Source organism: Danio rerio, chromosome 2 (genome assembly GCF_052040795.2).
Source record: "Danio rerio strain M-AB ecotype USA chromosome 2, GRCz13ab, whole genome shotgun sequence".
Lineage (NCBI taxonomy): Eukaryota > Metazoa > Chordata > Actinopteri > Cypriniformes > Danionidae > Danio > Danio rerio.
In genome coordinates, this window is record NC_141022.1 from 48,625,001 (window position 1) to 48,652,090 (window position 27,090).

At 34.9% G+C, this 27,090-nt stretch overlaps 4 protein-coding genes across 13 annotated transcripts in view; 2 read left to right on the plus strand and 2 right to left on the minus strand.

Moving 5' to 3' along the window:
• The window catches only part of eif4e2 (eukaryotic translation initiation factor 4E family member 2), a 13,420-nt gene extending 12,345 nt beyond the window's left edge, over positions 1 to 1,075 (minus strand). For all 5 annotated transcript variants that reach the window (XR_015477736.1, XM_087239399.1, XM_087239398.1 and 2 more), the window contains exon 1: positions 938 to 1,075. Coding sequence is in view for 4 of the 5 variants with exons in the window: in XM_087239399.1 (XP_087095525.1) it covers positions 938 to 1,032 (95 nt within the window). In the remaining variant the exon portion in view is untranslated. The remainder of the gene's footprint in view (positions 1 to 937) is intronic.
• klhl24a (kelch-like family member 24a) overlaps positions 1 to 27,090 on the plus strand; it is an 802,375-nt gene that overhangs the window by 564,211 nt on the left and 211,074 nt on the right. The window lies entirely within an intron of this gene.
• The window catches only part of capn10 (calpain 10), a 100,923-nt gene continuing 74,706 nt past the window's right edge, over positions 874 to 27,090 (minus strand). For 2 of the 6 annotated variants that reach the window (XM_087241339.1, XM_087241340.1), the window contains 12 exons: positions 15,134 to 15,279; positions 14,840 to 14,971; positions 13,408 to 13,604; positions 10,706 to 10,932; positions 9,560 to 9,701; positions 8,202 to 8,368; positions 6,860 to 7,092; positions 5,096 to 5,295; positions 3,944 to 4,190; positions 3,665 to 3,861; positions 1,300 to 1,345; positions 874 to 1,075 (listed from right to left, as the gene is read on the minus strand). In XM_087241339.1, coding sequence (XP_087097465.1) covers positions 1,046 to 1,075; positions 1,300 to 1,345; positions 3,665 to 3,861; positions 3,944 to 4,190; positions 5,096 to 5,295; positions 6,860 to 7,092; positions 8,202 to 8,368; positions 9,560 to 9,701; positions 10,706 to 10,932; positions 13,408 to 13,604; positions 14,840 to 14,971; positions 15,134 to 15,265 — 1,950 coding nt within the window. In that variant the 5' untranslated portion in view covers positions 15,266 to 15,279 and the 3' untranslated portion in view covers positions 874 to 1,045. Of the gene's footprint in view, positions 1,076 to 1,299; positions 1,346 to 3,664; positions 3,862 to 3,943; positions 4,191 to 5,095; positions 5,296 to 6,859; positions 7,093 to 8,201; positions 8,369 to 9,559; positions 9,702 to 10,705; positions 10,933 to 13,407; positions 13,605 to 14,839; positions 14,972 to 15,133; positions 15,280 to 16,030; positions 16,359 to 27,090 lie in introns of those variants that run through there. The other 4 variants (XM_087241335.1, XM_087241338.1, XM_087241337.1 and 1 more) reach the window with 4 other exon arrangements.
• Positions 20,444 to 25,540, plus strand: LOC147846477 (uncharacterized). The gene is made up of 2 exons (XM_087241342.1): positions 20,444 to 20,526; positions 22,928 to 25,540. The coding sequence occupies exon 2, from the start codon at positions 22,938 to 22,940 to the stop codon at positions 24,738 to 24,740; it is 1,803 nt and encodes a 600-aa protein (XP_087097468.1). The 5' UTR covers positions 20,444 to 20,526; positions 22,928 to 22,937; the 3' UTR covers positions 24,741 to 25,540.

A 27,090-nucleotide genomic window follows, 5' to 3' on the forward strand; every position in this document is an offset into this window, starting at 1 on the left:
TATTCATTCTCTGCATCCTTGTTTCTTTTCTCTCTCAATTTTTCTATCAGTCTCGCACTTTTGCTGCTGATTTCTGGTATGTAATTTTAAATACCAGACTGCAGTATAAGCCATAGGTTCATATTCAGCTGTGTTTACAACCAATACCCACGTTTTACCCGTTTTTACATAATCTAGTAGATGAAACACTTGAGCATGAACACTACTTGTTATTTCTGAGTTTTGAACAAAAAAACGAAAGAAACTATAAAATAAAATTAATAAAAAATAAAATTAAGAATCTGTAATCATTTGTAATAAATAAGAGCATTCAGAACAAATATAGCATTACTAAACTTTTACAGTGCATTATCCAAAACAATAAGTAAAAAAAAAAAAAGATTAACATGTAATAACGTAAGTTCCAACTTATAATTTGGATTAGTTGGCCATATTTGAAGGTGCTGTAAAATTATATATATAAATAAATAAATATATATATATATATATATATATATATATATATATATATATATATATATAAAGTTTGAAAGCTTATGATTTTGAAGTTATTGCCTCCTAAAAGAAACATAGGCTGTAATTCCAGTTCAACCCTATTGATAATTTGTGAATTTACTACTGTAAATATTACAAATACTAAATTTTTTAGTAATGTGCATTGCTAAGCACTTTGTTTGAACAACTTTAAAGGAAAGTTATGAAACTTTGGATTCCAGATTTTCCAACAGTTATATCTTGGCTTAATATTGTCCAATCCCAACAAACCATACATCAATTAAGTGCTTATTTATTCAGTTTAAAAATGGAAATGTACGAATTTAGGTTCTGGATTTAGGATTTTAGAAGATTTTGAGGTCCAAGCTCATATATATATTTCTTAAAGGGATGGGTATACCCTGATTTATTATATACCCTGTACATTATATTTAGTATATACCATGATTCACTGGTGGCATTTGATAGCTGTTTGTAGCGATGTGCACCGACGACTCCATCAGAGATCAGCTCAGTGAACGAGACTCTTGTCACCATCTGATCCACTTTTCTATCGTTTCATCACAGAGATACAGGAGACCTGTGAGAGGAGACACACAGAGATAAGAGCATTTCAATAAAAGCACAAAAGCAGTACAGTGAAGAGAAGTGGATATGCTGTAGAAGAGAATTCAGATCTAACAATGACAAATACTGTTCAAGCAAACAGTGATTTAACAGCCTAGGAAAATTGCACAGCATATTATGTCCAGATTCATGTCATTCATCTGAATGCGAGTTTTTAGTGAGAGAAAAGATTGGTACCTCCTGAACGGCACGGCCCAGAAGCTCTTGACTCTGCATTGCCTTCCTGAAGAGGACGACAAAACAGCAAAAATTTCCATTCATGAAAATACATTTTACCTTTATTTTTGCCATAACACCTATATATTTTCAAACTGCAGTAAGTTAACTTAATTTATTAGAGCATGACTACATACAGGGTCAAATTGAAGACTTTTTAAAACACGTTTAAGACCATTGTTTATTTTATATTTTAAATAATTCGTCAAAACAAACAAGCAAACTTTACTTGTATATATACAGATTTTTATTTGCAACATAACTTATGTTTTGTTAAAAGTGTTATTGAGATGGATTGTTGTGATTGGATGGGTATTGGCCCAACTGGGTCATGGACTTCGCATAAAAATTTAAAGACCTACACCATATTTGAGTAAATTAAGGATTTTTTAGGCCTAAAATTTTGCTTGTGAAATTTAAGACATTTTAAAATCTCTTTTTAAACACAAAGGACACGCTGTATATACAGTACAAAATATTTGAATAATTCCCATGACTTTAACTACGTTTTTATAATTCCCTAATATTTTCAGTGTTGTGCAAGCCCCTTAATAGACTAGGAGGGAAAAAAATCTTGCAAAAACTAAAATTGCAATAATTAATACCATTTGAATTTTCTTAAAAACTTTTTTTTAAATGTAAGAAACTAAGCTTAAGATACTAAGGAGAGAGTTTTAAATGTATTGCCATATCAGCTTCTCTGGCTATTTCATGGCAAAATGTAAACTATTTTATAAATAATAAAAAAAAAATATCTATATATATACACAAATATAATATATATATATATATATATTTGCTAAGAAATGTACCATTTTTGAAGAATTCACATTTAAATATATTTCCTTTAAAGGTGCAGTATGCAAGTTTGACACCCAGAGGTTGAACTAGGTATTGCATTCCTGAGTGAAAACAAACCCAAGCGCAGGTTGTCAGATACAGGACCAACAGGAGCAGGTCTAACAATCGAGCCTAAAGGCTAATTTAAATCATGTACTACATAAAAGCAACGACACTCGATAGAGGAAATATTCTCCATATTAAAAGGAGTTTTTGCTTTAACCAAAACCTTGAATTGATATTTTAGAAAAGGCTTCTATTTCATGCAGCTGAACAACAAAAAACTGAAAATGCTCACCTCATGTAAACCTCATGTGCTTTATTCGGTGTTAAATGCAAACAATATGAGTTTGAATGCCATTTTACAGGACGTTTATTCCAAGACAACTGAAAGCAGCAGCAGATAGTTCACCTCAGATCTTGAAACGTGAACTTTAGAACTAACTCAAAACCAACACATTTCAGTGATTCAGCATGTACAATTAATAATGTTAAAGAGGTTTAATATGTATTAATTAGATGATAAACCTTACAATTTCACGAGTGAGTGAATATTCTGTGCTTCTGAATGGCTGTTTTTAAATTTCTGCTGTGTTTCGTCTGATGCAAACAGCCAAATTGCTTATTACTGCAACGATCGTCTTGTAGTGTGTTGTTAGGACACGAGTTACAATGTAAGCTGCTAACCTAATGTTTACACCTGTAAGATTTGTATTTCTTACTAATTAATAATCTCATGTGGAACTCTGGATCTGCATCTCATTTTGGAGTCTGCTACTGTCCACCGGAGGTCGCATTTCGGTCATGAGCGCATGCTTTCAGAGCCTTTCTGAATGAATGAATGAAATATGCTGTTTTCCATGAAGGCAACCTGGGGTGCTGAAATATAATTGGCTAAAGCGGCATTGGGCAGGTTAAAAGAACCAAAACAAAGACAGCGTTCTGACAGGGAACATCCATTTTCAAATCAGAATATCTGACTTCAGCATTGTTTTTCAGATTAACAAGAATGTTCACTTAGCATATTTCGTAAATATCTGCAAACATATTATGGTATTTTTATGCTTTATAAGAGTCAAAACTTACATGCAGCACCTCTAAAGTCTCTCCAGACAAAATCATTGTCTGATAACATAAAAAATAGGGTCTCCAATAGGATATGTTTAACACTGGTTTCTGTTGCAATATTGACATTTTAAGGGAAGATCTCTTTTGAGTAAACATCCATAAGTGAGTCTTGTGTCCAGGAAACCAGCAGAAAACCATATAATAAAACTTCCACTGTAGTTCATTCACTTTGATAAAAACGTCAATAATAAAGGGATGCTCCAGTTTAAAAGAATTTAATGTTTAGAAAAATTCAGCTTCTTAAGATGCTAAGAAGAAAAAAATTATACATTGAGTGAATGAACAAAGTTTATTTGAGGAAAAAATTATAAATTTTTGAAGCCTCTTATAATATAAAGCGTAGAGACAGTGCGCTTACCGCTGTATCTTGCGTTTAATAGTAAGTGTGAAGTCAGCACTGAGGTCCGGCTGGTAGGTAGAGGGAATTACAACATATTCACCCGGCAGTAGATGACAAAACACACTGACCTCCTGGGAGTAAGCATGAGGCACACAGCTGACCACTGGAGACATGACACTAGGGCTTAACAGAGAACCAGAACCACCGTCAGGTACCTAAAAAACATCAATATATAATGAAGACATATCAACAAAATGTTACACACCTACAGTAACTAATATGTTTTAAAGTACTGACTTTATAAATATGAAAGCCGATGGGATGGAGGGAATTTTCAGGCCTGTTTTGGTGCAGGGTGACCCTTACATTGTTACCTCCAGGGTCATAGATCACAGTAAGGTTTACACGGGGGTTCAGTTCGTGTGTGGTGAAATTGCGACTTCCTCCAGCAGATGAACCGATGGACCAGGAGCCGTGAGAGCAGATGTTTTCCCACTCGCCCTCTGAACTGAGCTGAAGAGGAGAAGGAGATGACTTCATCACACTGGAGAGAAAAACAAAAATATTTTGGACCAATGAGATGACTCTGTTACATCATATCACATGCTTGAATACAGTTAATTGAACTGGCACTAATTGCTAAGGTAATGCAACTGTTATTAGTCCCCATGGGGTAATTGATTTGTAGAATAGACATCATCAACACAACACACACACACACACACACACACACAAAATCAGACCAGCTGACTTCATTCAAATTTGGGGTCTAACTGAATACTAATTAAAGAAATAAATACTTAGGATAAATTACAACTTTTTTTTACTAAAAATGCATTAAATTAATCATAAGGGAAATGCATTATTTTGTTCCATATGTTTTTGTATTTTTTATTCATACAAAACATTTCACGAAACAATAATCAGAGCCACTGTTTTCAATATTGTATAATCAATTTAGTATGATTTCCGAGGAAAAAAAGGTATGATGTCAGAGGATTTTAAAATAATAAAAATAATATAAATTAATATAAACAAATAAAAAAACTCCCATTAAAATATTCTAAACCTCGAATTAAATTTCTGTTTAAAATGTAACAATATTTTTGTTTTTACTGAATTTTTAAAGAAATAAAGATAGCTTAGGTAAAATCTTACAACCTTACAGAGGTTGTTGTGAGTGATCTGCACCAATGGCTCCTATCAGAAACCAGCAATAGCCCTAAAGTCATTGGAGTCTAAATGTGACTTGATGCTTCAAATTATTGACTGTAGCATTTTGGCACTTTATAGTTTTCCTCAATAGATCCTTCTTGATCCATCCAGAAATGAAATAAGCCTTTATGAGCGAGTTGTTAAATCATTCATTCAAACAGAGATAAAAAAAAAAGATTAAATTGTATAATAATATACATCTTGGCCTGCATGAAAGGTAACAGAGAGGTCCACCTGAGAGAGGTGGAGCAGGAAGAATGAACTCTTAGCAGAAAAGGTCCCTCTGCTCCCTGCAGGAAAGTACTCGGCACCAGCAGGTAAAAACCAGGATTCAGGTGTGTGTGTACCACCACTTCCCGATCGTACGCATGTGCGTGTGACACAAACGGTTGCTTGTTCAATGTCCGCGTGAGGTTAAAGTGCTTCTTCTCCACCTGCAACATATTATATATGTACAATTGAAACCAGAAGTTTACATATACTGTATAAAAAGGTACATAACCATTCAAAAAAAGTCAGACGTTAATGTGGCTAAAGTTTTTCTCTTATGGGTAAGTTAGGATTATCAAATTTGTTTCTGTTATGCTTAATAGCAGAAAAACGAGAGACATATTTTTGAGAAATTGTTATAACATCTCTTGAAAGTCAAGTTTACATACAATAAGATTATTCTGCCTCTGAAAAAGCTCAGATGATGGTGTCAAGGTTTTAGAAGTTTCTGATTGGCTAATTGACAACATTTGAGTTAACTGGAGGCACAACTGTAGAATAGTATTTAAGGAAAACCTCAAACACTCTGCTCCCTTTAGTGACAACATGGGAAAATCAAGAATTAACAAATAAGCCTGATTACAATTTGCTAAATTACACTGAAAAAAAAGACACATTTTTGGAGACATGTCCTTTGGTCTGATGGAACTAAGATTGAATAGTTTTGTCATAATGACCAGTGTTACATTTGGAGGACAAAGGGCAAAGCTTACAAGCCTAGGAGCAGCATCCTAACTGTGATGTATGGGGGCAGCAGCATCATGTTGTGGGGCTGTTTTGCTGCAGGAGGGACTGGACCACTTCACAGCATAGATGTCATCATGAAGAAAGAAAATTATGTAGAAATACTGAAGCAACATCTCAACATCAGCCAGGAAATTAAAACTTGGCCACAAATGGGTCTCCCAAACAGACCATGACCCTAAGCATACTACCAATTTAGTAAAAATGTGCTTTAAAGACAACAGAGTGAATGTTTTGGAGTGGCCATCACAAAGCCCTGAGCTCAATCCTATAGAAAATGTGTGGGCAGAGATGAAAAAGCTTGTGTGAGCAAGACAGCCAACAAATCTGACTCAGTTACACCAATTCTGTCAAAAGGAATGGTCCAAAATTCCTTCAAACTATTGTGAGAAGCGTGTGTAAAAATACCCAAAACATTTGACCAAAGTTATACAGTTTAAAAGCAAAGCTAAAAAATACCAAGGAAATGTATGTACACTTTTGACTGTCTGGAAAAAAAAATTCCCTAATTATTCTGGCATTTAGGCAATGTAAACCATTTAGGTAATTCTAACGAACCTAAAATAGCAAACGTTTAGAATAATTTAACACCAGACATTTATTAAAAAATGTTTATGTTCCTTTTTTAAGAGTGTATGTAAACTTCTGGTTTCAACTTCATATATAACATATTAATTAAAGATGCTCAATATTATCAGAACACTTGATAAATCGGTTGGTAATGGCTTGAAATGTAAACATAGATTTGGAAAATAACTCCAATATTTTGATCCAGAACAGTAAGAGTCTGATTAATTAAAGTCATAACATCAAAAGTCAGGATCAACAGCTAATGGGGAGTAAAATTAACAATCCTGACAATGGCATTGGTTATCGTCCAAAATGATTTAAAAAATATCAGATATGAGGAAAACTTAATAATTGGCATCTCCACAATTTACATAATGTAATATTTACTACAAAATAGTAGTGTGGTCCTCTTACCTTCCACACGTGCAGTGCTATGGCCTGAAGCTGTGTGTGCTGCTGAATGGCCCCCTCTGCTGGTGATTCAGCTCTTCTGCACTGCAGCAGAGACAGAAACACTTCTCCTCGCTCACACACTTTCAGCCAGAACTTGGGGTTGCTGCTGAAAGTGCTGTTGTTTCGGCATCCACCTGCTGAGTAACCTTTGACCCAGCGGCCTCCAATCTGCTTACTGTGGGTTAGGAAGTTTCCTACATGATGGAAAATAACATTTTTAAAAGAATAAATTATTGTAATTATTAAACATATATATTTTTTTACAAGTTACTGAAATTATTACTTATATCTGGTTATACAAATGCTGTCAAGAACATAATAAACACAGAAGCAAAACCAAAACCTAAAGGTCAAAGTTGATCCATCATGACTTGGCAATATATATATATATATATATATATATATATATATATATATATATATATATATATATATATATATATATATATATATATATATATATATATATATATTAAACTGAAATATAAATTAGAAATAAAGAATTGCATAATTTAAAAATATATATTAATTTATATTATATATTAATATTTATAATATTATATTATTATATATTAATATTTCTATAACCTTATGTTCCCCCTTCATCTTGTAATATGGCATTGCCGAGTCATGATGGATATATATATATATATATATATATATATATATATATATATATATATATATATATATTTTTTTTTTTTTTTTTTTTTTTTTCCCCCCCACTGGAAAAAAGTCCCTTGAATTAATTACTAAAATAAACATTTATTAAAATAATTTTGCTTACTCATTCAAAAATGTTTAAAACATAATATATTTTCAAATAATATGGCTGCATTTTAGAGCTAAATGATTTAAAAAATAAAAATAAAAATTGTGATGGTTTTGAGGAATGCTGCAATTGTTAATTAATATACAAATGGCTAAAGCTTTATCTTCTGTATTATGCAATATACAGTAGTCAAGCAATAAATCAGAAAGTGTGTATGTAATGAATAACTATTGTCCCAAAATAAATATTTCACACTTGGCCTAAAAATATCAAATTGATCAGAATTACTCAATTAAAGCTTCAGTTTTCAGTTTTTTTATCATCTCTTAACTAAACTGGTTGAAATTTCATGCATGCTGATGTTAAACATGATATAAAAATAGCATTATTTGACTAATGTACATTATAAATAATTCATTTCAACAATAATTTATCTGTAAAAACTGAATCAACAGTCGTGCAACAGTAAAGGTCAGTTGATTTTCAGCTCTTTGCATTCAACATTTTGTCCGCCTCTGGTATAATCAGTACCTGTGTAGATGCTTTGGAGGTGTCCTGCATCATTGACAGGACAGCCCACCGTGACCTCATCAAACTCCTGCAGGAATTCAGCCTCATCCATCCAGAATTCCCCCTTTGCTGTACGGGACAGCAGAGTCTGAGCACAGGACGCCTCAAGAGAAGCCCAGCCGGATCCACTGTACACAAACACACAACCATTATCACAGAAGCCGTCTTTCCATGGTGTCCAACATCTGGTATGACTGCTGTTTTGCCCTCTAGTGGCAGTCAAATGAAACTGATGCAGATGCTCCTAAAATTATTTCCCCATGGATAAATGAAGAAATAATGAATGCATAAGTTTATTTACTTATAAAAATTACCACCTAGGCCTTATGATCTTTGTTATGAAAAAAAAAACCAAAAAACGACTGAATTATGGAAACATTTTACATATATTTACATTTTTGTTAACTTATAGTAATAAACGTGTGGAATGTCATCAAATCCACATTGAATATTTTGATGAAAAAAAAATCTAAATTAGGGCTGCGGCACCAAATCAAATTGCAATATGGACTAGTGTCTGCAAATATTATACTGCATGTTCTGCACATTGTGTAGATTAATGGTACAGTTTGACACATTAGATGATGGGCTGTGTTCATCATTTCACTATATATATATAAAAAAAACTATAACACAAAATTACAGGCCTTTTAATACTGTACAGCAAAATGTTCCTCTATAAGTAGTAATAGTAGAAGTTAGTAATAATAATAATAACAACAAAAGTAAAAAATATAAAGCATCCACTAATTTTTTTGTGTTATAATTTTACTGGAGTGAAATAGCTGATGAAATTCAACATAGTTTCTAAATATGCAATTTTATCATATGTAAAATTGTACACATGCAACTACTTGTAAAATGTTCAATTGTACAGGTTTCATGATTATAATTGGTCAAGCTTTTTAAAGACGAAACAATCTATTTAACCATTAAAAGGAAAATAAACTAATAAAAAACAGAACGGAAGCCAGTCTAAATTAGTCTAAAGTCTAAATAAAAATTTTCAAATATAATTTAAGCCACTATAAAGGTAAAATAGATGCAATTTTTAAGGAAGAACATTCATAATTAAAGTTTTTTTTTCATTTTAATTTACAACAGTTTGTTGACCGGTGGCAAAGCTGGAGAGAGTAGTGATGGCATTGGAAAAGATCAGCGAGTTGGGATTCTCTCGGGATACCCACAGCGCAGTTGTGCCATATGTCGGTGAATGCTCACTAGGCTCTCAGCAACCACATATCAGATATTTTCAAATCAATAAGTAAAATAAGGTTTTCATCACCTGAAAGTAACAAAAATGGGTTTTTTCTCTATACCTCTCCCTCCAGACTCCAGCCCAGCTTCTCCTGCCCCAGGGGTTTCGTATCCTGATCAGCTGCACTCCTTCACCAGTAATGGTGGTCAAGCTCGTCCACTCCATCACACACATGGCATGAAACTGGCCAAGCTCAGGAAAACCTGGAGAAAAAGAGAGAACAAACCTTTACTAGACCTCAGGCTGAACAATACACCAAAAGGAACCATTTTTTTCCTTTATTACTGCATAGCCACCTACTGTAACATAAATAAAGCAAATTACAATATTTATTTCCTAATTAAAAAAGGTGAAATAGAAGAATATTCTTACTCTAGTCTAGATATTTCCTATTTTAATTTGTGAAAGATGTAATTTTTCTGGAAGTAAAAAAACTGCCAGCATAAATTCAAGCAGTAAAAGGGTCATTCTGAAAATATGTAAATGTTTAGTCACAGCTGTTGTGAAAACTGAAACCTTTGAGCATTTTAAATTAAATTAAAAACCTAAAACGTAGAAACGTAGAAATAATTTATTGGCAACTAACTTAATAAAAACAAGTTAAAGTTGAAGCACAAAAATTCCTAAAACTGAATGAATCGCCAACTACTCCGGCATATGTTTTTATGCAGCGGATGCCCTTTCAGCTGCAACCCAGTACTGGGAAACATCCATACACACTCATTCACACACATACATACACTATGGCCAATTTAGTTTATTCAATGCGCTTATAGCTCATGTGGGGGACTGTGGGGTAAACTAGAGCACCCGGAAAAAAACCGACGCGAACACGGGGAGAACAGGGGGCCGAGCTGAGACTCAAACCAGTGACCTTCTTGCTGTGTTATGACCACTGAGCCACCGTGCTGCCAACAACATAATAATATTAAAAAAGTTCTACAAATGCCTAACTGGATTAACTTATTTTTCAAAACCGAAGTAAGCTGTTTTCAGTGAATGTGTGAGAATAAAAATCAACAACAAACTGTCAACAACAAAAAATATGTTAAGAAAAGCCTGTTTGCAATATTAGGCAGCATCACAAGCTGTTTTGTAAAGCTAAAAATGGCTGACACCAGAAGCCAGATAATACATTTACAAACAGACAAATACATTCTTACATGAAAAATAAAGTGAACAGTGTGCCTGAGTTGCCTTGTCTGACCTGTAGTGGCGCTGTGCACACAGCAGCTGATGGCACATCTCTCCTTCAGCTCCAGGGAGAGATCAGACACACTCAGCCCATGCAGAGCGTGCTGAATCTGGCTGTCGTTTGGCTGTTTTGGGGACTCTGGATCCTTTAGACTCCATCGTACAGCTACAGTTCCACTTAGGTCCACCATCGCCTCACATACTTGTCCAGCCCACAAACGCTCATATGAACCATGTAGCCTAGCATGAAAAGCAGTTAACAACTGCTGAGTTATTCGGCACAGGTCTTAGGTTTCAGATTATGAGTTGCACTTCCGGTTTGGGGAACACAAATTCAAAAGAACTAAAACCAATCATATATTACTTGTTCTGCATTTAGGGCTTTTTTTCGTTAAGTCTTAAAGTGATGGTGTTTCATTCACATTTACATTTAGTCTTTTAGCAGACGCTTTTATGAAATGTTCCACTCCACTGATGTGAGAGTACATCTCTGATTTAAGGTTTCTTGGCCTGATGTATCATTGGTATAACATGTCATATTTGTGCTGCTCAGACGAAGTATGAGAGTGCACCGGAACATATGCAACAAAGTTTATTCAATAAACCCTGCTCATTTATTATCATCTATTTGTCTCCTGCTTCTACTCTTATCTGGCTTCCTTCCACAGTCAACCACAATATTGATAGTAGACTATTAATTCAGTTGAATATTTGTTAACAGGTTTGAGTCCTGCAACACTGCTGACTTGTTGTCTAGATACCTGGAAAAACTGACATTTTCTGACAAGATCTGTCATCCGGAGCTGGATCTTATTTATCTATTTATCCATATTTATAACGTGATCCAACAGCACCATTAATTTTAAATCAAGCACCTTTGCACCTCATATCCCAGCATACTGTATGTAGCACCACGAAAGTCCTTACTGTACTCAACATTTCACTTACACTTAATGTTCACAATGAAAATTTCATAGTAATGATGCACTATGTGTCAAGGTTTAAATTTAAGATTTTTTTTATTAAATATTTACACAAAAACTATACATTTAAGCACTTCCAAGAACCTATGTTTGTTTTTAAGTAGTTTCCAGGCCTTGAATCATATGTTTGAAATTCAAGCCCTTTCAAGAAGCTTGGGAACCCTGCTTACAAATCTATATACAGAGTGAAAATTAAGTTGTTGATGCATTTGGAATAAAGATACATGCCATTAGTATCACAAGTATATTTGTGAGCCAAGCTCTCTTGAGTTCACCGTTTTGCTTATACAGGGCTCGAAATTAACCTATTTGCTTGGTAGCACTGGTGCTCCTAACTTTAAAAATTTAGGCGCATCAGCCAAAATTTAGTCGCACCCACCAATTATGAGCACCCTTACTACAAGTTTTATACAAACATATTGATTGTATTTGAAATCAACACTAATCAAACTAACAAGCAAAAAAAATTCATATATAACGTTATATGCAAGCGTGAGGAAAATATGTCTCAACAAAATCCCGTTATCACAAGAAAATAGATTTTTATAACAGAACTTAGTGACCAAAGCATACACGGAGCGCTCACCGTACGGTATAACTAGTAAGATGTGTCATTATTTGTAATTGTAGATGCCATGGTTTCTAAAACAAAATCTGTCAAGTGTTATGTTATCTTCATTCTCATCTTCAGCGCTTTACAATTTTTAGCGGTAGTAGCTCTCTGTCATCCGAAGCCAGAAGGCGCTAAGTGATTGACAGCTGATATTAACCAATCATTCGCGTTCAGTGCTAGAGGAGTGGTGGGCCAATAAGAAAAGCGCGAAGGCAGGGCAAGCATTATGGACTTGGATTTGTTTTACTGCAGCAAGTTGACATGACAACTGTTTTAAACCATTCCCGAGCGCTGCGTTTCGCGTTTCAAGTGCAGACAAAGAGCTTAGAGATGCATTCTGCGTGAATGTCTCCCGAATCCGCGCATGTGCTGAACATTTTGCAGTAAAAACTGGTCGCACACAACAATTTTAAACACTCGCAGAAATGCTCCCAAACATATTTCAGGGTCACATAGATAAAATTTCGGGCGCATATGCGACCAAAATGGTCGCAATTTCGAGCCCTGTTATATAGATGACTTTGGTCTTTGTATTTCCCACAGTTTAGTAATATTCAATATTCATAATTGTTGCAGAATAACTGGCTTCTTTTGTTGGGGGTGGGGGGGGGGGGGGTTTCATTGCCTGCTGCAAGTAATTTGTTCCTTTCTATGTTTGATAGAAGATCTGGGAGGAGAATAATGCCACATCATCTTATAGTTTCTTTTAAATGTAGATCTTTGATTGTTTATCACCCAAACCAGAAAATTACCTAATAATTTATTCTTCACATGGTTTTAAATATTTGAGTTTCTTTCTCAAAAAGAAGATATTTTGAAGAATGCTGGTTGGTAGTACCCATCGACTTCCACAGTAGGAAAAATAAAAATACAATGAGAGGAAATGGATAGCAGGAAGCAGTATTTTTCAAAGTATCTTCTTTTGTGTTTACCACAAGACAGAAACTCAAATAGGATTGGAACAAGTGAAGGGTTAGTAAATGAATTTCAGAATTTTCATCTCTTTAATTCACACAAAGCATCATGGGCATACAAAAAAATGTGGATAGTTAAGACTTCAAGTAAATGTTTCATACTTTACAGATATATTTGCACAAGCACTTACACTTACTTACTTACTTGGCATATGCTTTCTCTAAAAGTGCCACCCAGAATGCCCTTGGGCTCTGGCATCGTGAGAAGCAGAGATTATCATTGATACAGGGCAGCCGGTCGTCCACTCGCACCTCAATCCAGTGTCCATTCTGCCAGAAGCGGAAGAGGAATTCACCGCGGTAAGCAGAGTCACTCCATAAAGGCTGTTCTGGTGGAAATACCTGATAACAAACACATTCGGTTACACATAGCTGTGAAAGAAATAACCTGTAGCTGTCTGTATTATATTTTATGTGTATTTCTAATGTGTGAAACATGAAGATTCAATATTTTGTACGTAAAAAAAAGTCTATATTTAGGTGTTTAAAGCCATACCATAAATTTTTTTCATTACAAAACTAGACAAAAGACAAAGGTAAATGACAGTGCAAAAAAAAACAGAAAGAAAAAGCAACAACCATGAATATTATACATTTTTACCATGATTTTACCAGTCTCTAAAAATTTACCCAATCTGACATTCAAAAACAATAACTCTACCGATATTTTTATCGATATGTTATTATCGATATTTACTTCTGATTACTTCTCTCATCTGTAAGTCACATTGGATGAAAGCATCTGCATATTGATTCAGTTTTGTAAATGTAAGTGAAGTTTATTCATAAACTAATTTCGAGAGGAGCACGTGATTATGATTGAACACGGCTGGTTCTGCATTAGCATGCTTGATCAACCAATCAGGCCATTCCTAACCACTATAAAGAGCCAGGGTTTTCTCACTACAGTCATCTTCGATTTGAAGAATCCCCACTTCCACCCCTACCTTTTCACCTTTCCCTCCATAGGGCAGCACGGTGGCTCAGTGACTAGCACTGTCGCCTCACAGCAAGAACGTCACTGGTTGTAGTTCCTTAACAGGCCGGTGGTCGTTTCTGTGTGTAGTTTGCATGTTCTTCCCGTGCTTGCGTGGGTTTTCCCCGGGTTCTCCGGTTTCCTCCCACATTCCAAAAACATGCACAACGAGTTAATCGTTAAATCTAAATTTCAATACAGGTAATCTAATAATGCAAAATATCTTTTAATAGCTTTCAATCTTAATCTTTAGCTATTATAAAAAGGGGAGTTGTCGAGATCTACCTGAGCTCGAGGCTCCCCTCTCTTCCTCCAAACGGGAGGGAGCCCAGGGCTCAAGAACCTTCGAGCTCAGGGCTCTCTCCCGAGACAGCATGCCAAACTTGCTTATAATCAATCATCAGCTAAGTGTGAACTCTTGAAATATACCAATATATACTTATACATATTCTGACTGTTGGAGAAGTATTTGCAGAATCAAGGGTAATGTAGTGTTTTTAAAAGAAGATAAAATAATGATGGCTTTAATGATAAAAGACAGTAGCCGAGGATTTTATATCCAGTTATGATAAAATGTCTCAAACATTAAACCAGTGTTCACCTTGTCTAGAAGATGCTGGTTCTTGAGTAACATGGAACAGGCACAGAGCAGCCAGCAGTCTCCAAGAATGCCTTGCTTTGGGTGAGCCTCCAAAGGGTCATCAGGAAACAGCTGAGGCTGCTGGCAGATCTCCTGGAGATATAGTGAGCAATGCATTTGGTTTTATTATTTTTTTCAATAATTAAAAATACAAAATGTGTTGTCCCATAGGCAGTAATGAAAATGAGCTAATGCATTGTTGTATTTAATGTAATATAAATGTTTTGTATATGTAATGAAAAAAAACATTATTACTTGTGGGCGGAGCCATGTGACATCATCCAACAACTTGGAGAGCGGCGTGGTGTAATCCCAAAAGAGTGATGGATCATCTGCTGGAAAATCCAGATCCACAAACATCTCATGATGCTCAGTGTCCGTCTCCATGGAAAGCAGACCTGCTACAAAATATGGTTATTGATAACAATCAAACCAGTCATGATGAGAGCATGATGTGCTGCATTTTAAACTTCTTTAAACTTCTGTAAGACACCTAAAAGACTGTCATATACAGTAGTGGAAATGGTTTGGTTGGCATTGCCATTTGGAGATTTATTTTTTCAATGACTCTACAAATTTTATTAAATATTTTTGGCCACTTATTTTAAATTTAAGAGAAGAAAAATACTCAATCTTGGTTAAGGAATTTACCTCACTACATTATTTTACATTAAAGGGATGCATTAGGGCTATATTTTATTAGTCAAAAACAAAAGGCTCACAAGAAAGACAATACATTGATAGTTACATTTGTATTTAAATTTTTAACCAAACACACACACACACACACACACGTGATGTGTGGATTTACATTAACTAGACAGAACAAAGAGTAGATAAAAAGGTTTTAGTAATTTAAAATAACGAGCATTTTGATAAAAAGGAGACAATAGTAAACTAACAGAACAGAAAGTATCAGAATCAATATGGTTATGTATTGCCCTTTATTGCTTTTGCATTTATTTACAGTTCTACTTTAATATTTTACTCAATTCTATTAAAAAGTGAAGATATTGATAGTTGATACAGTACAGAAAAGCTCATTTCATTAACGTTAGCTTCATTATTTTTGCTGATCACGTTACTGATGAATGGTTAAACCTGAAAACTGTTTTGTCCTAAATGACGAGTGTTGCTATAGTTATAACTTACACGTTACGAGAAGTGCTGTCAAAGACGGCTTATGTGGTGATGTCGACTCTTATTTGTTTTAGAGACAAGAATGTTGACATATCCAGGAACAGTAACGCTATCCATATTAATGATAATTCATTCCAACGTACAGTCAGATCAGCTGGTTTTCTAACCCGTTACACACAGCAGGCGATTTAATGGCATGGCTAGTTCGGAAGGCAAAATAAAATGCATCACAGTGAAGTAAAATCTGTCATACAGTCGTGTACCGTGACGTTCAGATACACTCCATGCATTCAAAAAAGTAAACACTCTGCGCCAGGATGATAGAGCCCATAACCGGAAGGACGCGCACGCCGTGGACAGCGCTGTCATCCGGGGCGGAGGAGCTGCGACAGACGCGCCTCCGTGTGGAGCTCCCAAGAACATATTTTATTTTTTATCCATTTTTTTTTTCCATTTACTAAAAATCTAAATAAACAAAATTAAAAATGGTTAATATTATAATTAAAAATGCAAGGATTTTTACATTTTGTAAGTATAAGAAATGCAATCCGAACAACGTGAACTAGCCTAAAATGGCCAATAGGTGTCTCTAAGTACTTTGGAAATATAGAAACCAGTTAAGTGTGTTAATATTATAGTGCTATTTTTACAGATATTCATTTATTCATTTTTTTCCGGCTTAGTCCTTTATTAATCAGGGGTCACCACAGCGGAATGAACTGCCAGCATATGTTTTATACAGCGGATGCCTTTCCCGCTGCAACCCAGTACTGGGAAACATCCATACACACTCATTCAAACATATACACTAATTTAGCTTATTCAATTCACTTATACCGAATGTCTTCGGAATGATGGGGAAAACGGAGCACCCGGAGAAAACCCATGTCAACACGGGGAGAACATGCAAACCCCACACAGAAAAGCCAACTGGCCCAGCCGGGACTCGAACCAGCGACCATCTTGCTGTGAGGCAACAGTTCTAACCATTGAGCCATTGAAGACCTCTCATCCTCCATAGTCAGCAAGGGTTGTGAGACGTTCAAAGTCTATAAAACTAAAAACAACTGCATGGGTGGAGAAGAAATAAGCATTATTATCATTACAGATTTTTTCATTCGTTTATGATTGACAGTTATGCATTGCATTATTTTATATCAACACGCTGAAATCCAAACAATATTTTTATTGTGAGGGAAAGTAAACATGTCCAGAATCTGGATGCAGCCTTGATGATGCAAGCTGACATTGCATATCTCAGAGATGCAATGTGCCAGACACAATGCACTGAATGAAGCTAGTGACGTCACTGTGAGGGTTGGGGCTAGGTGTGCGCATAAAAAAAGCATTGCATGCAGCTCAGATTGCAACTGCACCAAGTCTGCATCCAGACCCCTCTTTTAAATGTACGTATAATAAATCAGGGTTTCTCCAGGTTAAGTTAAATTTAAGAATTTTTAAGACATTTTTAGGACAATTATGAATTAATTTTTAGACTTATACAGGACTAAATGCTAAGGATTTTTTTTTTTCAAATATCCCAGTTGGAAAAGATTTTCACTTGCCCTATCAAAATTATTTTAATTTAATAATACAATAGTAATAATTGAACAATATAAAAAATTAGGTCAAGTCAGTATCCTCTGCAGTAAATAAATGGAGAACTTTTAAACAAATGTTACTGTAAGGAAAGTAATTAAATGCTACATTTAAATAAAAAAGTTTAATTCAGATTAGGATTGTTAGTGATTGTATTGGTGTTAATGTATAATTGGGTAGCTATACATCAACACAGAACATTTAAGACCTGTTTAAAAAGATTCAAGACCTACAACACAACATTTCTGTAGATTTAAGACTTTTTAAGGACTAAAAATTAGCTTTTGAGATTCAAGAAATTTTAAGACCCCGCAGATACCTGTAAATGAATTGCAGCAATGTGACCTATTACCGTAAAATATAAAAAAAGGGATTCTTTTGTCAGCTGAGAACTGAACAATTTATAATGTGAGAAATTACACATTAAAAAGTGTTTATACAGTAAGTTGATTCTCCTCTGTATTCATACAATTTATACAACTATTAGTACAAAATTATAACTACGTCAGAATAAGAAAAATGATGCAAGTCCGCAGCTCACTGCAAAAGATGGAAAAGCTTCAACTCATCAAGAAACGTTCAGCAACATGGCAGAATGTCTTTCTACAGCTTATTGGTGGATTTCTACAAGAGTTCACAAGATAAAAATGATGACTGGACACCTACTGTATCAATATGCTGTGCAGATTTGAAATGATTGACAGCACTTCCAAAAAGGATGATAATATTTACCAGTACAAATGTACACTCACTGGCCACTTTATTAGGTACACCTTACTAGTACCTCGTTCTCCCACATTTCAAATGTGCTCTATTGGATTGAGTTCTGGTGACTGTGGAGGCCATTTGAGTACAGTGAACTCATTGTCATGTTCAAGAAACCAGTCTGAGATGTTTCATGCTTTATGACATGATGCCTTATCCTACTGGAAGTAGCCATCAGAAGATGGGTACACTGTGGTCATAAAGGGATGGACATGGTTAGGAACAATACTCAGGTAGGCTGAAGCATTGACACAATGCTCAATTGGTACTAATAGGCCAAAGGTGTGTCAAGAAAATATCCCCCACACCATTAAACCACCACCAGCAGCCTGAACCATTGATACAAGGCAGGATGGATCCATGATTTAATTTTATTGATGCTAAATTCTGACCCTACCATCCAAATGTCACGGCAGAAATCGAGATTCGTCAGACCAGGCAATGTTTTTCCAATCTCATATTGTCTGGTTTTGGTGAGCCTGTGCGAATTGTAGCCTCAGTTTCCTGTTAACGGGAGCTAAAAGGAGTGGCACCCGGTGTGGTCTTCTGCTGCTGTCCCTAGAAGAAGGATTAAAAACTCAAATGCACACACACACAAAAAAAAAAATCAGGCTACAACAAATTACAGTTGTCAGAAACAATCCGAGTAAGACACTCACAGTGTTAATTTAACACTTTTAAAGGTGCTGTCTGTAGGTTTTAAAATCTTCTGCATAAAAATACCATGCTAAGTAAACTTAGTTTATCTGAAAAACAATGCTAAAGTCAGTAATACTCTTTTGAAAATGTGCATTTTGTGCTGGAATGTCTTTATTTTGGTCTGTATAATCTGCCCACTGCCAGTTAACTCAATTATATTTCGGGACTCCAGCTGGCCTTGGTGGAAAACGCATCATATTTAATTTCATTTTTATATAAAAAATTAAGTACACACTGCAGAAATAACGGAACATGTCAGAGGAGGTTCTAACTGTCCTAGATTAAACATTACAGACATTGACAACTCTTTCACATAATTATACAGAAACATTAACAACAGAGACATTTAATAAGTTTAAAGATTTCCATCCAAAGTTAACAAATTCCTCATCATTCTATCAATTCGCCCTTTTATGATCCCAATGAGCAATAAAAACATGATGCACTGGGGAAATGTAATGAAAGGTTATGGCTGTCATAAACTTGACGACTTTAGCAGTTTTCATGTATCCTGAATGTCCTGTTCAGAAGAGTTCATCATTAAGCCATCTTCAACCCCAACATCTGTTATCACCAAGCCTACTAAAGTAACTCAAAGTATCGTAAGCTTTATCAGTAAATAGTAACAGTGGGATTTTTTTAAAAGTCTGCCACTCTGAAGTTGCTAAAGATGTATTTGTAAATAAAATATAATGACCTGAATACAGCCTCACGTTATTACTCGATTGAATGTGCATTATCAGTGGTCATCAGCTGATAGATATAGTCCAGTAGGGGCCTTCTGTGCCTACTAGTTGTCTCAGAAGGCTGTTATCATCCATCCACTTGGTTAATCTTCTATACTAATAAAGAAGACTTCAGATCCAGATCTGTTTTACATTACTCTGATGGTTGGGTTGGGGTAGGGGTAGACATTAATAAAATAGGCTACAATTAATGCAAAATTTAATCAATAATATAAAAAAATTCTCAATTTTCGGCTGCAGCCATATGTGATCTATAGCTGATTAATCATGGGGATGGAAGATAACAGCTTTCTGAGACTACCAGTAGGCGCAGAAGGCCTTTACTGGCCCATATCTATCAGTTGATAATCACTGATTACGCCCATTCAATTGAGTGATAACATTCAAATCGGCTGACATACACAAACATATTGGTTTATTTTAACCCAAATTCCAACCCCCTGCCAAAAATTTATATCAAAATCACCAAGCATTTATAATGGACTTGAGCTAATAAATGTTTCATATAGTTTGATGCTCAAACAGTATTCTGTGACTAGTAAAACTCAGAGACCAGCACTTATTCTAGTGGTTGTTTTTCTAGAAGTTATCATTTGTAGACACACCCAGTGAGTGAAGGTCAGCCTCCTTTATGCTGTATAAATAAACACCCTCAATATGTGAAGGAGAGTCTCTTCCACTGAAGACCTTCAATCTGAGGTAGGTTGACTTAACATTTAAAAATGTCTAGAGATTTTAAATGCATTCAGATTATAATTTGTGAATTATATTTATTGATATTTAAAAACATATTTCATACATAATATAATATTCAATTTCAATGTGTTTCTGACATTTAAAATTAACCTAATAAAAAATAGAGGTTATGTCAGGATTTAATTTATTTGTTTTATTATTATTTATTTTATAAATATCTTCTTAATGTGATATAATATCCTTAAAAACCCTTGATATGTTTTTGATTAATGTATATGCCAAATGCCACACAGTTTTAACCCTTGTGCATACATTTTAAATAAGTAAAAATGAAACAGATCCTTAAAGTTTGTCTGTACCTAAAACATCACAGAACTATACCATAGTTTAAACTTTTTTTTGTTTTCAGCAACAGTCCTAATAAAAAGTATTTAAAAGTTGCATAATGCCATTTCATTTATTTAAAAAAAACTGTTAATTTTGCAAATACTGGATGCAAAGCAGAACTAAACTATTCGTCTTAAATAATTTAATGTTTCAATCATTAGAAACATCATTAGAAGCATTATCAGCAGTCACAATAAATTGTCCACGTAAAAGTGTTAGTATATAGTTAAAGTCAGAATTAATAGCTCCTCTTTGATTTTTTTTTTTTGATTTTTTAAAAATTTCCCAAATTATGTTTAACAGAGAAAAGAAAATTTTCACATTATGTCTGATAATATTTTTTCTTCTGGAGAAAGTCTTATTTGTTTTATTTCGGCTAGAATAAAAGCAGTTTTTAATTTTTTATGAACCATTTTAGGGTCAAAATTATTATCCCCTTTAAGCTATATCTTTTTTTTGATAGTCTACAGCAGTGTTTCTCAACCTCAGTGGGGCGTGGAGTGTGTGGTCAAAAAAACAAGTTAAATTTTTTTACTTATTTTGCTTATACCGGACTTTTATTTTGAAATGCACATTTATCGTTTGATATGTAAAATTTCATTTAATTATAGTAACAAAAGCGCAAATATAGTAATCAAAGCGCAAGTACAGTACGACCTCGAGTATGTAAAGTATGAATTTATATATATATTGATGACAAAAAAGGCTTAAAACTTCAGTGTGTCATATGTAGTGAGGTGCTCTCACAAGAGAGCATGAAATCTTCTAAATTAAAACGACATTTAGAAACCAAACATCCCAGTTGCAAGGAGAAACCTGTGGACCGTTTTCAAAGACGACTCCAAAAGCTGAGGGCATCATATCTTCATGTTCAAAACAAGTACACGCATATTACTGTGTAGCTCACTGTGTAGCAAAGGCCAACAAAGCCCACACAATAACAGAAGAGCAAATAACTGGTGATTATTATAAAAATGGTTATGATTATTTTAATCATTTAATTGTAATTTGCTGGTTTGTTCTGTTCAACAGCATCAGTGTTAATGTTTAACAGTTCAGTTTAGTTCATGGTAACTGAAACTTTCCTTACCCTAACCCCTGTTTACAGTTTTTGTAGTTTTTCCTCTGTAATATTTCTATAATTTGATACATTTTGTTAAATGACAGCAATAAAATAATGCCTAATTACCCTAACCTGCCTAGTTAACCTAATTAACCTAGTTGAGCCTTTAAATGTCACTTTAAGCTGTATAGAAGTGTCATGAAAAATATCTAGTCAAATATTATCAACTGTCATCATGACAAAGATAAAATGAATCAGTTATTAGAGATGAGTTTTTAAAACTATTATGTTTAGAAATGTGTTCATTCAAAAAATCTGCTCTCCGTTAAACAGATATTGGGGAAAAACAGGGGCAAATATTTCAAGGGGACTAATAATTCTGACTTCAACTGCATAACACTAAAATGTCCATAAAGAAGCATAGGGGTTAAGAGCTTAATATTGTGTAATAAAGGTGTATATATTGTAAAACCAGCTTTTAAAACTCAACTTTTTAAAACTCTAATATACATTTTATCGTCATTAAATTGCCATCAGGTGGGCGAGGCAGTGGCCCAGTAGGTAGTCCTGTCGCCTCATAGCAAGAAGGTCGCTGGGTCGCTTGTTCGAGCCTCGGCTCAGTTGGCGTTTCTGTGTGGAGTTTGCATGTTCTCCCTGCGTTTGCGTGGGTTTCCTCCAGATGCTCTGTTTCCCCCACAGTCTAAATGTGAATTGGGTAAAATAAATTGTCCGTAGTGTATGAGTGTGTGTGTGTGAATGTGTGTGTGGATGTTTCCCAGAGATGGGTTGCAGCTGGAAGGGCATCCACTGCGTAAAAATGTGCTGGATAAGTTGGCGTTTTATTCCGCTGTGGCAACCCCGGATTAATAAAGGGACTAAGCCGACAAGAAAATAAATGAATGAATAAATTGCCATCAGCTAAACTTGTATCTGTGTGATTTGTTTTTCACAAAGGTTTTTTGCCATGGCTGCCATGAGACTCTTGCTGCTCTTCTGTCTCGTCTTGGCGAGTGTCTCTTCTGTGAGAAAAATCAATAATATTGACGAACTGAAAAACATCACGTATGCCAAGTCTGCGCCACGTCATGGGCTCCAGCTGCTGTTCTGGTTTGCCCAAAATGTCCTGAATGTCGACCAGAACAACAATCTCATCCTTGATTCAAATTTTGATCCCACTAGAGACGACTTCGGATTCCACAAGTATGAAAATATCGAGCATATTCTCCCCTCGTTGGCTTCATGGGAGAGTTACTATTCAGTCGGCAATTTAAAATCTCCCGCAGCCAATGCATTACCAGCATACGTCCGAAAGTACTACAGAAACACCAATGTGCCTGAAAGAAACATGGACCGACTCATCGTCTCAGTGAAACAAAATAAACCAAACAAGATTCTCAAGGTGTTTATTACGGCTCATAACCTTCACAAGAGTGATTTTAATCCTTCTGACACTTATGAGATTGATCCTGCACTGCTCTTGAAGATCGGAGACCCTCATAACTGCACTCTAGACGAGAACAATAAGTATGATATTTACTCAATCCCACGTGATACAGAAGACGTAGTCTATAACAGATGTCTTAAGTTTCTGAAAGACGCAGGATACAGCACCAGTGACTGTAAATACAGTCAGATCAGTCACCGAAAGAAACGCTCACCGTATTTACAATGCAATACATATGAAGGAATCAAGCTAGACATAAAAGCAACTGCTGAAGGTACCTCGAAACTCATATGGGAGATTCCAACAAATATATTGGAAAACTCAAAGTATGTGCACATTGAAATTTGCCAGAACATTTATTCCACTGAAACAAACGAATTTCATACATACGTCCAAAAACGGGTGACTATTTACGAGTCTTCTGGGGCTTTAGATACTCCTGTACCCCTGAATAATGGTCTCCAACCTCGACTGCGACTGTACCCATCCGTTTTTGATTATCAGTTTACCAACCCTTATATCTGGTATGGCCCAGAGTTTAATCAAGCTAACGGACTGTTGCCCACAGTTATAAAGGGGTATGACGCAAGTCTACAGCTCCACGTAATAGACGGAAAAGCCTATGCTCGACTCTACATCAAGAAAACTTTCAGGAACTGGATGTCTGCATTTACTAAATCATGGGTGGGCTTTTACAAGAGTTCACTAGATAACAATGATGACTATTTAAAATACCAATATGCTGATAGGTTTTCAAAGATTGAAAACTACATTGTACACAAATATGATATTTACCAGTACACTCCCAATTTGCCCATTGCTCCAGGACTTCAAATCCGCTTCATGCTGGACAAAAAATACGACAAAGTTTTAGCACAAACTACACCCTGGGAGGGCGTTGAAACCCTGACAATGTTGCCATCAGATTGTGCTGCAATAAATCCTGATCTTCTGCCTGAACTGTTATCAATTGGTCGCGAGCTATTCTATGGTCCAAGTTTGGATGATGCTGGTCTGCAGCTCTTTAGCAAAGACAGTAAAGCTTGTGCTCGGCTTTTTATCAAGAAGACCTTCGCAGACTGGAAAGATGCCTTCTACTACTCATGGGTTGGGTTTTACACAAGTTCAAAAGATAAAAAGGATGAGTATCAAACATATCAGTATGTCAAAAAGTTTGAAAAGATGGAGGAAGATGATGAGAGTTATGATGTTTATGAGTACAAATCCAGCCTGGACATTGTTCCAGGAGTGCAAATCCGTTTCATGTTGGACAAAAGTTCTGAAAAAGTATTAGTGCAAACTAAACCCTGGAAAAGTGGTTAAAACGTGGTTGTAACAAAGCATAAAAGCTCAAAGCTGGAGAATGTTTCAAATTTCACTTCAATTTTTCTGAGAATTTACATATAGATTAATATCAGTTACAATCTGTTAAGAATGATAGTTCATACATTGTTCAGAACATGGTAATCACAGATCTCTGAATAACCTATTTGTCATTAACATTACAATGGGGTATATGCCGAAGCATGCTAATAGGACTTTTAATTTGCCAGTAACCTGGGTTAAGCGCTTCCGGCGAACTGCATGCCAATGCAAAATACGGTGCGTTTAAGGTCTGTTTTCTTTAAAAATCAGCAATCTCCACTGGCTGAGTGACATTCGATATAAAGTGGGTCTCAGGTTGTACAAGAAGCACAACATTAAATTACATGTTACCCCGCCATGTCTTTTTAATATGAGCGTTTATTTTACCCCAGTATATTCAATGGAGCTTCTGCGCTAGCCTGCCGATTCTGACGGGCGCGTGCGATTAAACGGCTTTTTGTCTTGTTTTACGCTTGAGCAACTTAATGAATGCCAAAGTTTATTTAACTGAATGTATTTTAATGCCATTACAACATCGATGCTGTAAAAGGAACTGTATAAAATGGAAAAAAAGTTCACAATAACAGGTCACCGGAAGTTTATCAGTATGGGAAGAACACTAGCTCGGCATATACCCTATTATTTCAGATAGCAAAGTTCAATTTTTGACTACCTACTAATATCAATTTCATTATAAAATATACTCTGTTTGCTGTATACTTCTTGTTGTAACCTCTATTAAAATGCATCAGATGAAAGTGAGTTGTGTCATTTCTTAATATTACACTAAACAAGCTAATTAAAACTGAATAACCATAGTCTACTTTCTCTACCATAAACGTACAGTAATAAACACAGTAATAAACTCTACTGTTAAAATGAAGGATTGCTTTATAGTGACCTTTAACAGGTGTTTTGACTCTTTTGTGAATTTAGCTTTTGTTGTGTTTGAAAGTTGAGTGAAATTAAATTTAATAGAATGTAAATTATTGATTTATTTAGGTGAATACTGTCTAAATTACATTAACATTTATTATTACTATTATTATTATTATTTATATTATTATTATTATTACTATTTATATTATTGTTACTATTATTAAAAATTCAATAATCCTGACAGATAATAGTACACTTATTGTATTTTTAACAAAACCCCAACCAGCTGCTTACCAGTCAGTTTGTTGACTTTGGTTATGTTCACTTTAGCCCATGAAGAATGAAATAAATAATGAGCTGTTCCCTTCTTTAACTAAAAAGCACAGCTTCTTAAAATGACCAAAAATGAGAAATGTGCTACTGCCAATAGCAGTTACAAATAGCATTATATTGAGCATTTTAAATGATAACATCAGCACAAATACCTTTTTGGAGGATACATCTGTTTCCTGATTTCCTTGACTAAAATTATAATAATGCATTTATGCACACAATAATACAAAAAGAGCCCTAGAAGTGTTTAAAAACTCAATAAAAAATCTGATTAACGAATTACGTATAATTTTTAACAGCTAATCTACAGCATGTGTCCCAATAAGAATTGCTTCGCTATTATTAAAATTGAATATTAACAGATTCGAAAGTGTCGAGTTTTCTTATACAAGTGACATGCTTTGATAAGAAATAAAATACAAAGTTTATAAATTAATGTTCTGAGATCCTTAATTTGCACAGTGAGGAAACAAATAATACCTTTAAATTTTAATTTGGGGAAAATAGATTGTAATAAATGTCTAATTTTGAGACTAAATCACAACAAATATTTTGTGAAGTAGTGATTCAAAAAGGTCTTAAATGTTTTTTTTGCTCTTTTACAAAGTGTTGATTTTGTTTTTTGAGGAATTAAAAAAATGCTTTCATAATTGGTGGTTTAAAAAACATTTTATTATTATAATTTTTTGGTTTACATAATTTACATTGTTACAAGATCTGTCTTCACAGTCTAACACAGGGGTGTCATACTCAGTTCCTGGAGGCCACAGCCCTGCACAGTTTAGATCTAACCCTGCTTCAATGTACTTAATTGGAGGTTTAAAACTAGCCTGAAGGACTCAATTACATAGATCAGATGTGAATTAGGGTTAAAGCTAAACTGTTCAGAGCTGTGGCCCTCCAGGAACTGAGTTTGAAACCTGTGGTCTAGCACAAAGGGCATCTGTGCACCTACAGTAGCACCTGCCTTCCAATATACAACATGTGTTATGATTGTGTCAGTTATCCTAATGCGTTGTGACTGATTAACAGCTTAGGGCTCACACCAAACATGTATTTGCTTCTAAAAACACAAAACAAAATGCCTATGAATGGT

What these genes read in the sequence shown, in the direction of transcription:
- LOC147846477 (XM_087241342.1), top strand. Translation starts at nt 22,938, where the DNA reads ATGGCTGCCATGAGACTCTTGCTGCTCTTCTGTCTCGTCTTGGCGAGT.